The sequence below is a fragment of the Castor canadensis genome, chromosome 16, assembly GCF_047511655.1.
Source record: "Castor canadensis chromosome 16, mCasCan1.hap1v2, whole genome shotgun sequence".
NCBI classification, from domain to species: Eukaryota; Metazoa; Chordata; class Mammalia; order Rodentia; family Castoridae; genus Castor; species Castor canadensis.
The window spans coordinates 1,505,907-1,518,263 of NC_133401.1; the positions used below are offsets into that span (position 1 = coordinate 1,505,907).

Consider the following 12,357-nt stretch of genomic DNA (forward strand, 5'->3'; position numbering starts at 1 on the left):
TCCTGAGGGCCGGCTGCCTCTGGTGGAGGCCCAGGCGGCCTGAGTCTATGCCACTCAGAGCCCCTGGCCTTCCCTGCCATCCTCCCCTGGCCTCTGCTCTGGGCAGCCTCAACTTAGGGGCTCTCTGGTCAGCTGAACAGGGCGGACAGGGGATGGATGAGGGAGGCCCTCTGGATAGAGGGATGGGAACTGGTCATGCATCCCAGCTTTGCTGATCTTGAAAGTGTCCCCTTTGTGGGAAGGAAAGGTGGTCACAGGAGCAGAGCTGCTGATTAAGTGGGCTGCACCGAGAGCCCTCTCCCTGTTCTCCAGGCCTCCTTCAGAGGAGCGTGGGTCCTGTCATCCCCTCCCACAGTGTCCAGACTCTTCCCCCGGCAGCCTTCTCCCACGTGGATTTCTATGCGTGGTATTTCTCTCTACTGAGCCTCCCAGCTCCATGAGGGAAGGACCTGCTCCTCCTCCTCTTCCCACCCAGCCAGGTGGGAAGGTGCCATGATGGTAGCACCTCACTAAAGTTTAAAAATGTTACTAAGCCAGTCACTGGTGGCTCATACCTGCAATCCTAGCTACTTGGGAGGCTGAGATCGGGAGGATCAAGTTTCAAGCCCAGCCTGGGCAAAAGGGAGAGGCTCCCATCTCAATCAGTAGCTGGATACTGTGGTGAGCACCTGTCATCCCAGCTACAGTAGGAAGCGTTAAACTAGGAGGATCACTGTCCAGACTGACCTGGGCAAAAAGTGAGATCCTACCTCCAAAATAATTGGCCACAGGGCTGGAGTCGTGGCTCAAGTGGAAGAGCACCTGCTTAGCAAGCGAGAGGCCCTGAGTTCAAACCCCAGTGCCACAAAAAAGATAAAACAATCTGTTCTTGAAGCAGTGTGTGCATCTTGTTAGAAAACTTCACTAGCTTTCCTTGATGAGAACTGCTAAGACCAGAGCAAGGAGCAATCTCAGGGTAGTTTAGATTTGCACTTCCCTGGTGGCTAAGGCTGAGGAACGTTTTTTCCTGTATTTATTGGCCATTTGTACCTGATCTTTTCAGAACTTCCTGTTCCGTTCATTTACCCACTTATAAATTGGATTATTTATTCTTTTGGTGTTTAACGTTTTGAGTTCTTTATCCTGGACATTGAGCTCTTGTCACATGAATGACAAAGATTGTTCTCCCATTCTGTAGGTTGTCACTGTTGATGGGAATGTAAATTAGTCTAACCACTATGGAAATCAGCATGGAGGCTCCTCAGAAAAATAACAATAAAAAAACTACCTTATGTTTCAGCTATGCCACTTCTGGTGTATACCCACAGGGACCAAAGGCAGGTACAGCACTGGTACCCGTGTTTATCATGGCATTATTCACAGTAGTCAAGCCATAGGATCAGCCCAGGTAACCATCAGCAGAAGAATGGATAAAGAAAATGTGTTACGTGTGCGCACACACACGTGTGTATAATGGAGTGTTATTCAGCTGTGAAGATGAGCAAAATCGTGTGTGCAGGGAAATGGGTGGAACTGGAGATCATCAGGGAAAGTGGAGTAAGCCAGACTCAGAACGACACATAACCCATGTTTTCTCTCGTGTGGAACCTAGATTTTTAAAGAGATAATGAAAGAGGGGGTGCTCTGTGGGAAGAAAAGGAGGGTCAGCAGTAGGGGTGAACAAGTACAAGAGGGTGGGGGGCTTGAATATGATCAAAGCACATTGTCTGCATATGTGAACATGTCATCATGAAACCTGTTATTTGTATAATTAAATTTTAAAAAGAGACCTCCTAGCCGGGCACTGGTGGCTCATGCCTGTAATCCCAGCTACTCAGGCAGCGATCAGGAGGATCAAGGTTCACAGCCAGCCCAGGCAAATAGTTTGCAAGACTCTTCTGGAAAATACCCAACATAAGAAAGGGCTGGTGAAGTGACTTAAGTGGTAGAGCGCCTTCCTAGCAAGCGTGAGGCCCTGAGTTCAAACCCCAGTACTGCTTTTAAAAAAAACTCCTAGCCAGGCATTGGTGGTTCATGCCTGTAATCCTAGCTACTCAGGAGGCAGAGATCAGGAGGATCATTGTTCGAAGCCAGCCCAGGCAAATAGTCCTTGAGCTCCTATCTCAAAAAAACCCATCTCTCTCTCTCTCTCTCTCTCTCTCTCTCTCTCTCTCTGTCTCTCTCTCTCTCTCTCTATCACACACACACACACACACACACACACACACACAAACTGGTGGAGTGCTCAAGGTGTAGGCCTTGAGTTCAAGCCCCAGTACCGCAAAGAAAAAAACAAAAAACCCCTCCTAGTGCAGAGTCAGTGCAGGGAAGGTAGATTGAATTGAACCACCAATCCTGCCCACACTAGCTGCCCTTGCGCTGCTTTTAATGGTATGGTTGTTTCTGCTTCTTTCATTGGTTCCCTCGGCCATCTTGTCACACACATGGTCCTCCTTCATATCTTACTCTGAACTTCCTGCAGGGTCTTCCTTTCCCTCTGGGTAAGCTGAGGCTTTGGGATTCTCTGCCCTTCCCACGCCTTATGTCCTCATAGCACATGGGCAACCCCGGCCTTCACCTCCTCTCTTCTCGTCAGGATTCTTAATGCTTCCTCTGTGTTTATGTGCTCAGTAAATCTTGTGTGCTTTTTTGAGACATAAAACCAGGTTTTCACTGTAATTGCAGTGGCCGTGGTCTGTGCGGACCTGAGCAATGTACCAGGGTGGCCCCTCAGTCTTGTTGAGCCCCACGCCAGCACCCCAGGGCCTCCCTCAAGGGAAAGGGGCTGGCATCAAGAGCAAATAGATTTTTTTTCCCCCTTATATCGCCATCAGTCATAGAAAAAGACTTCATATTTTAGTTTACTCCCTGTTTGCAGTATTGTTTTCTTTTTCTTTTCTGGTTAGAATAAAGCCTTTGATTATAGCAAAGGCAGCATATGTGCACTGGTGAAAGTCAGGAGATGCAGTCAGAGGCTGGGGAGGGGGTGGAGAGAGGATTTAATGGGAGCAAGGTGCATTGGATAGAAGGAATGACTCCTTAATATTCTGTAGCACACACAGTAGGATAACTACGCTTGACCACAACTGATTACATATTTCAAAACAGCCAGAAGAGAGGGTTTTGAATGTTCCTAACATAAAGACACAAGGACTGTCTGGGGTGGTAGATATGCCAGTTACCCTGAGAGGATCAGTAGACATTGTGTACATGTATCTGTGTGTACACACATAAACTGGAGTTTTATTTTTCTCTTACTGAGAGAAGAAACATTTATCTTCTTCACCACATCACTAAGTTTTAAGCTGCACATTGATTTTATGTGTGGAAGGAATCCATTCCCTTCTTGGGGATGTTCTTCGAGTTCTCATTTCTGCTGCTCGCTTCCTGGGTTTGCTGTCCAGCACAACTTGGGCTTTCTTTTAATTAGACTTTTGGGTCAAGTCCCATTTCCTAAAAATATCCCATTCCATCATCCCTTCCTCTGTATTTCTTTGTTCTCTCTCCCTCTCTCCCTCCCTCCCTCCTGAAGTGTATCCTAAGTGCTTTCTCTGCTCTGAGTCATGAGTGTCTGAAGAGGACTGCTTCCTCTTATATTTGATGAGTACTTTGGTGAGGTATGGACTTCTGTACTTGCACAGAGTGCAAGGAAAAGGGCGTCATGAGGCCTGAGTCTCACTCAGCTCCCCATCTGTAACGTGGTGGGGGCAGGGATGGCTTTCCAAGGTGGATCCCTGGGCTGCTGAGTATCTGAGTTAAGTGGGCAGGGCTCTTGGGAAGAGCATGTGGCAGGGTGAGGAAGAAGGCCCAAGCTGTGATGTGGGTCATCAGCACACGTCAGGTGACGCCCCCCCCCCCCCACCGAGTTCGGAGCTGGTGGCCCAGCAGAACTGTCCCCACTTGAAGCATGGGAGCTGGGGGTTTGTCCCTCCAGCAGTCATGGAGGTCTCTGAGAGAGGCCTGTCTGGCTACCTGCACTCCTGGCAGCTTGGGTGAGTGCTGTGGGCCATCGAGGGTGAGCTGGGCTGTGTAGCCAGTGTCCCCTGCCACTCATGTGACCTATGTGGAGCGGGACCCTGGGCAGTGGCAATGTACAAGGGAGGGAGGCTGTGTTTGTTTCCCAAGGTTCGTGTAGCTTTGTGGGTCAGATGGGAATATTTGGAAATTACTGTCAGCCCCCCGTATGTATGGGTTCAACCGACTACGATGGGAAAAACAAGTTCCAGAAAGTGCCAACAAACAAGGCTTGAATTTGCCATGCCCTGAGAGCCATGCTGAATCCACATGACCAAAGTGACATTGAGCACGTCCTGGTGAGGTCTCCCACCGGTTCCCAGTCCCCAGTCCCTCTCGGGCACGGCCCTTTTGAGCGTTGACAACCTCATACCTGGTTCACATACTTCGTAGGTAGGCCTGTGATAGCTGCATCTGTTCTGAACGTGAGTAACCTCTTGGTTTGTTTGTTTGGGGTGCTGGGATTTGAACTCAGGGCCTTTGCTTGCTAGGCAGGTGCTCCACCACTTGAGCCATGCCCCCGGCCCACAGCCTGCCTTTCCTTGTCATTATTCTCTAAGCAATACAGCATAGAGCCACTTAACGTAGCGGTCCTTTACGTGGTATTAGATACTGTAAGTCACGTCGAGGTGTCTGCGGGAGGAAGTGGGGCATTTACAGGCAGGCGCCACACCATTTTGTACGAGCAGCTTGAACATCTGTGGATTTTGTTTTCCCTGGGGCTCCAGGATCCATTCCCATGGATGCTGAGGGACCACAGTACCTCTTTTGATGGGAATCAAGGCAGTTTACCTATGGTCGTCAGAGGATCTGTCTGGTTTCGTGGTAGGCAGGGGGGAATGAGGCTGTATCTCCATACTTTACTTATGTAACAGACACAGCACTGACCACGGGCCTGCACTGCCCTTAGTGCTTTAAAATTGTAGCTCTTAATTCTCCCGCAGCCCTGTGAGGCAAACATGGTTATCTCCTCCACTTTATAGACCAGAAAACCGAGGCACAGAGCAGAGACCACAGCCCACAGTTGGGTTGCAGGAGGCACAGCAGAGTCCCCTTCATCACTGCCTCTCTCTCGTCTGTCCTGCTCTCCTGCATCTCTCTGTAGACCAGTCGTTTGCACACCTGTACCTGCACTCACAGGCTAGATGCACCTCCTACCATCCAGCCCGTCTCAGGCAAGGGCCTGAGTCACGTGGTGTTCCTAGGCTGCCCCAGGAGTGGATGTAGGGGAATCCAAGAGGTGTCTTTAGTCAACTGGGCAGAGCCCTGGGAGGCAGGTGGTATTAAAAGGATCAAGGGCCAACACTTGGTTGTGTAGCTGTTATCCCCCTTCTGTGGATGTGTCACCAGAAGCTGGGCATCTTCCTACTATCCATTGCCAATTTCTGGTGCTATCAGTGGAAACTGCCTGGTGTCAGGACAGGATGGGCTGCCTCTCCTCCCAGGGTTTTCTTCTGGGTGGCTCAGGGCAGCTCGTCACTCCGAGGGCACTGGGCAGCCACAGGCAGGCCTCGCTTCCAGGCTCTGCAGGTTGTCGGGGGTCTCCCTGGAGGGCTGTGGTTCTTGCAGGCAGTCACTCACTCATTACTTTCTTTTTCTGCTCTCTGCAGCCGAGTGTTCAAGACAGACATGGAGCTGGAGGTTTTGCGCTACACCAATCGGATCTCCAGCGAGGCCCACCGGGAGGTGAGTTGGGTGGCGGCTGTGGTTGGGTGGGCAGTGTTGCTGTGTGTGGAGCTAGAGAATCCCGTGGAGATGTGCCACCGTGGTGAGAGGGAGAGCCACGTGAGAGGTGGGAAGTTTCCCATGGAGGACTCTTCTCTTCTCTGCTGGGCACAGAGCAAAGACAGGAGAGCCTCTGCCGCCACTCATCCTAAGACACCCACCTTCATGAGCAGGTGGGCACTGACACCCAGGAACTTCCCAAAAAGGGGAGTGCAGGTCCCCTTTCTACCATCTTGGCCCCTTTCAGCTTGTTTTAAATAATCTTTTTTCCGATGCCAGGCACCGGTTGCTCATGCCGGTAATCCTGGCTTCTCAGGAGGCAGAGATCAGGAAGATCATGGGTGTAGACCCCAAGTTCAAACCCCAAGTACCACCAAAATAAAACAAAAAATCTTTTATCTGTACTCTGATTCCATCACACTTATTAGCATCATCCACAATCAGAAAACATTTTCACATGGTGGTTTTCCAAACCTCCCACTCACAGAGGAACGAGATCAGATAAGGGAGAGTTCAGTTCAGAAGCCATTCAGGGTGCCTGGGATACCCCAGTGCCTACCCAGAGACTCCCACGGCTTCGTGTTAGGAAACGACAAGGTGAATTCTCTTGTACAAGTTAGTTTTCTCTGTTTTGTGAAAGTTAAGCCAAGAAAACCTTTCGGAGACAGTCATCACAGATTTCTTAGCCTTAGAGGCCCCCAAACATTGGGGTTAGACCTGTGCTGCCCATCGCCCCTGAGCTGTGGCTCGGAGCGTGGGGTTTACCGGCTTCAGAGTGGAAGTGCTCCATGGAGGTTTAAATGAGCTATGTATGGATTTTGGAGGCTGTAAAGGTCCAATTTGTCACAGTTCTACATCACTGTGCACATATCAGCCTCCTCCTTTTTTTTAGAACTTCTTTTGAAAAAAGTGCTCTGCATTATTTATGAGGCTGTGATACTTATCTGCTTAATACAAATGTCTTTGCTTAATATCCATCTTCCAGGTAATGAAAGCTGTAAAAGTGGGAATGAAAGAATATGAGATGGAAAGGTAAGCTGTGTCTCTCTGGGTAAAGATTAAAATGTAAAAAGCAGAAATTTATGTTCCCTGAGCCAGTAGCAGACGAGGCTCCAGAGCGCTGCTCCCAGATCAAGTGGTGGGGATTACAAACCGGCTGTGGGATCCGGGCTTAGATTATTTTTCTTCTGACTGTGGTCACCTCCTTGGCTCTTTCAGAGTGTTTGATGGTAATAGTCTTTGATTACTTTTCAGGGTGCTTTAGTGCCCCATCATTCCATTGGACTTTGTTTCTGCAATTTGCTGGAAACTTTACCAAATAGCTGCTATTGTGACTCTGAAAGCCACTAGTAAAACAGCTTGCCACTTTTATGTGTAAACACTGCCATTATGTCTGCTGTGCTTGGAGGACCGGGTCGAGGGGTGGTTAAGTGGCTCATGAAGCACTTTGCAGAGCAGATCTGGTCTCCAGCTCCAACTAGGCCTGTAGGGAGCCAGCACCCCTGAGCTGCACCTGGGGCTACCTGGCTGTGGTGAGTGTGGCTGGCCAGCTCAGCTTCACCCCATGGGCTGAGCTTGCTGCTGCCCTGACCGAGGCCCAGACTACCTCCTCCCCCCCCATGTCCTACCAGTGGGCATATCACCTTGGGAGGGAACACTGAGCGCTGCTGTTCCCTCTCCACCTGGCCTTCCCTTTCCTATTGGCCTTGTGACAGCTTGATTGATATCTGCCCCACTTTGTAGGCACCAAGTGTACCTCAGGCCACCCTCAAGGTTGCTCCGTGTGACTGGCTCTGGGAGCTGGTTCCATGTCACCATCTGCCATGGTCTGGATGTCATTGTCCCCCAAGGTTCACATGATGGAAACTTGGTCCTCAGTGTGGCAATGTGAGAGGCCAAGGGACTTCTAAGTGGTGAGGCCTAGTGGGATGTCCTTGGGTCACTGGGGGCCCTGCCCTTGGAGGTATTAAGGTGATTGTTATGAAGCCCTGCATAAAGGTGAGTTTCAAGAGAGAATTTTTCTAAAGTGAGCTGGGCCCCTCCCAGCCCTCTGCTTTCCCGCTGGGCAATGGAATCTCTTATTCTTTTGTGTGTCCTCCCGTGATACCCTTCACCATTGGGCTCTCTCCAGAGGCCAGGCCAGTGGGCCTTCTGAGCTTGATCTGTCAGCCTCTTCTTTATAAAGTAGCCCACCTCGGACATTTCATTATAATAACAGAAGAAAAGATTAGTGCACCCTCCTAGCCCTCTGACCTGCCTGCTGTGTCAGCGCAGGGAGCAGGGCTGAGCTTCTGTATTCTGTGACTTGTGGATGGGGTTCTCTTGCATAGTCTAACTCTGAAAACAGTCTGAACAGTGCCTAGTTCTCTCTTCTTATCCCGGCAGCAAGAGGTTAAAATGGCTTTGCCCTGGCTGCTGTGACATCCAGGAAGCATGTAACAAGTGTCCATCATAGTCCCAGCTCTGTGTCACTGAGGAGGATGGGGAAGGGCAGGCAGAGCCGTCCAGCATTTGTCTCTGTGAGACCCACTGCAGTGCTGTCTGGTTGGAAGTCTCAGGACCCCTCAAGGATCTGGGATGGGAAGAGAGCTGTGGGGACTCCTAGGGGGCGGGGCTGGGCAGCAGGTCCCTCAGATTGGCTCTGAATCCTGTTCCCAATCGAGTTGACTCATAGTGACCCACAGCTATGCCTCAAATAAAAATAACCAAGAAATTGGAGCAATAATACAGCTAGTTGCAGTGTGGAGCCGTGCTGTCCACTGCATGTTACAGCCTTGTGCCCTGAGCTGCGGGGTTCAGCTCTGGAGTTGTTCCCAGGAGGGGCCCTGGACCCCAACTCCCCATCACGTCCCCACCACGCCTGGTACAGCTGTGCACAGCACCCCATGGGCACCAAGTTGGAGGTCTTTACCCCTTTTCCAAGTAATGGAGGCTTTCGTTTTCTCTTTAACTGGAAATTTTTAAAAATCTAAAAAAGTAGAAAAGCACAATGAACTCTGAGGTCCCCCATCTGTTTTTGTGCTTAGTTTGTTTTTTTGTTTGATTTTGCTGGAGTGTTTAAACCCGAGATGCTGTCGTTTCACTTGTAAATGTTTCAGGAAGGTGTCTCGGTTAGTGAGGATGTCTTTCTCTTTACATAACCACCCTGCCATTATCACATCTAACCAAATTAAAAATGCAGTCGACTCTCCATATCTCTGCGTTCCGCATCACAGATTCAACCAGCCGTGCCAACCATGTATCAAACATATTTTAGAAATGTAACTGAACATGTGAACACTTTTTTTCTTATCATTATTGTCTAAGCATGCAATGTAGCCACTATTTACATTGTATTATAAGTAGCTAGAAGTGTGTGAGAGGACATGGTGTAGGTTATATGCAAATGCTGCCTCATTTTATATAAGGGATTTTGGTGTCCGTGCAGGTCCTGGAACCAGTCACCAGTGGATGGATACTGAGGGTCAACTGTAATTCCTTAATATATATTATCAATATCTAGTCCATATTGGTCTAAAGTGATCTTTTGGGAGTGGGTGCGTTCAAGCTGGGATTTAAACAAAAGCTCCCCTTTGCCCTTGGCTATTGCTGGAAAGGGAGTCCTCGCCAAGCGGAGCTCTGTCTGCAAGCTGCTCTCCCTCCTCCCCCACCCCACCAGGTCCCCGGGTTGGCCCCACAGCTGCCTCCTCTGTGGAGCAGTGTCATGAAGCCAGAGGCTGAGACCATGTGAGTGGGAGCATGCAGGGAGGCTGGAGGCCAGGAGCCCTTCCAGGGGAGGCTGAGTGGACCCATTCAGTGATGGGCCAGCTGCGCTCACTGTTGTGCTCCTGCCGTGTGCCACACCCATGTGTGACCCATGATGAGATCCAGAGGGGAAGCAGTGTCTGTCTGTGGGCCTCAGCCAGAGGGAGCCATCTGATCTGTGGGTCCCTGATAGCCTAGAGCAGGAGGAAGGGAGGGGATAGGAATGGAGACACCCCAAGGAAAAGTGGAGGCAGAGGTGACAGTGATGAGACCTGAGGTTGTTCCTGAAGGGGACAGGTGGAACAGAGGGTACCCCTCCCAAAGGTGGTGGGGAGATGTCCACGGATGTCTTAATATCCTGGCCCCTGACTGCTGGAGGTGGACTGATCTCTGCTCCAGCTCCCTCCCGTGGGCTTGGCTCTCTGTCACTGCTGGGCTGGTTCTGTGTCAAAGTGTGCGGTCTGTGTCCACAGGAGCCGGGAGGCATCTTCTCAGGAGCTGTGTCTCATCTGTCTGTAGTGTCAGGAAATGTGCGTGGGTTGGTTCAATGGATGGATGGAAGAGAGAAGAAAGGTTCTGAGCTATTTTTCTACCATCCTCTGTGCCAATAGGGACTTCAGAACTCTTCTCTGAACTACTTGGCAATAAAAGTCTTGTAACACAGGTAGTGTCGGTTGCTGGAAGTGGAGGGAGGTGGGCAGGGCGTGGTCCTCTTAACTTAACACAGGCTGCACTGCTGCCCAGGAAAGCTGGGGGTAGCCAGAGAGCTGTGCAGGTCGTGGGCTCATAAAGGTACCATAAGTGAGCTGCTCTATTGCCTATACTGATGGTACCCTGCACATGTGGTGGACAGCCCTAAAACCTGCTGGACCTACTGGAACACGGTGCCCCAGCCCCACAGATTGGGAAAAACGCCAGGGCCTCCCAGAAGGCAGAACCACTGGAGGCAAGACTGGGAAGCCAGAGTCACCACCCGGACAGCTGTGCTCAGACTCAGAGGTTCAGGCCAGAGACTCCATCCTAAGCCTCGTGCACCCCCACCTTTTTTTTTTTAATTCTCTAAGGTTTGCTGTCCAGTCTTGAGGGCACATGAGCAAAGAGTAAGCCAGCCTATGGCACGTTGAAGATGACTCCTTCTCCGTGCGTGCCCGAGCCAGGTTTCAGAGGAAATGCAAATTGCGGTGCAGTAAATTGTGTTAAACCAATAGGACGCTAACGTCTGGGCAAATCTAACAGCATCTGACGGCAGGCCCAATCAGAGGACCTGTTTCACTGCCTCTGTTAGTGTCAGTGGCATAGCCGGCTTGTCGCCGGCTGGCGTGGGCTGGCAGCTGAATCAGTTACCTGCAAACACTCGTTTGGAGCGTGCTCAATTGGCTGTGTGAGCAGGCTCCTGTTCACATTTGCACGAGGAGATTAACAACTCAATGTCTGGAATTATGCTTTCCTTCCCTCCAAGCTGTGGATGGGTCATTTGGGGCCCTTTTATGACAGCTGCAGGGGTGGAGGGAGAGTCATTTAAAAGACAAGTTCTGTGAGGTGTGATGGGGTCAGTGTGACCTCATCCCCTGGCTAGGATTTTCTCTTGACAAACACTTGACCCTGGCTGGAGACCCTCAGCAAGGCCTGGGCTGTTCTGCGCAGATCTGTCACAGGCTGCAGTCAGAACTTGCCTAGCTGTATTCTTTTCTCTTTGCTTTAAAGGTCTTATTGCTTTTTCCTGCCCTTTGGACAAATGGAGTGAGTCATGATTCTGTGTTCACTGTGCCTGTTGAGTCTAGATTTGGGGAGGGGGAACACAGCCAGAGGATCTTTATCTCCCACCACACACACCCCACATCCCTGCACTTAACCATACACACACACACACCACAACCTCCACCCCTACACACCTGTGCACACACACACACCTCTGACAGCTCCCATATACACCCCCACTCCCCACCTCGCCCCATGTGGACAGTCCATCCAGACCTCCAGGTAGTGGATCTTCCAGTTTACTCAGGGAGCATGTTGTAAAACTGCAGCCATAGTTTTGTTAAACTGGCCCGTTTCTTTTTTCTTTTTTCTTTTCTGTCTTTTTTAGGACTAGAGTCTTTAACTTCAGTAAGGGCAGTCAGGAGGGGGAGGCCTGCCTGCAGACTCTGCTCTCCTCTTGAGGTACACAGGGCTGCTGGGCATAGGCAGCTACAGCAGGTGTGCTCTGTGGGCCCCTGAGGGCACCTCTTGCTCTGGGCAGGGCTTCCCTCCTCCCCTGCTGCGTCAGGCTCTGGCTTCTTTGGGGTGGGGATGGGGGAGAAGTGCATTTCCAGCTCCCTCCACTTCTTATCTTGTCTGCTGTCCCTTTAGGCATACTGTCATCTCAGAAGGACCATCTCTTTGTGCCCACGCTGTCCTCCTCCTTCTGGGGCTTGCTCAGGCACTGTCCTGGCTGGGCATGTGGTGAGACCTGGCCCTGTGTCTCCCGCCAGGGTTGGGACCCCTCATGGATCATTCAGAGGATTTAGGTTTCGTTGGTGATGGATGTCACCAAGAATTCCTGATTTTCCTCCTGGGAGGACTTGGATGCACAGTTTTCAGCTAGTTAGGCACAGTCTGACCAAATCTGGTGTCAGCTTGGGCAGCAGTGGGACTTCCCTCTGTTTACCTGTTACCCTCTCCCCACTTCTGCCATGAAGGGTTTACTAGGGTTTTGTTTGGGACCCTTTGGGCAGGTCTGGGTCTAGGCTGCCTCTGAGACCTGGCCCCCATGTAAGAATGGATGTGACGGGTCCTTCTCCACTGGCCTGGTTACTGCCCTTGGCAGTGCCCTTGTCCCCTCCATGGCAGACGCAGCCTCTCTCAAGTGGCCAAGTCAAAGGCTAAGAGCTATGGTGTGGGCTCTTCTAAAAGGTG

The 12,357-nt window shown here is 50.8% G+C and overlaps 1 protein-coding gene across 2 annotated transcripts in view; it reads left to right on the forward strand.

The window, feature by feature from the left end:
- The window catches only part of Pepd (peptidase D), a 124,849-nt gene that overhangs the window by 54,752 nt on the left and 57,740 nt on the right, over positions 1–12,357 (forward strand). For both annotated transcript variants that reach the window (XM_020181468.2, XM_074056974.1), the window contains exons 8-9: positions 5,604–5,679; positions 6,704–6,750. In XM_020181468.2, the coding sequence (XP_020037057.2) occupies positions 5,604–5,679; positions 6,704–6,750 (123 nt within the window). The remainder of the gene's footprint in view (positions 1–5,603; positions 5,680–6,703; positions 6,751–12,357) is intronic.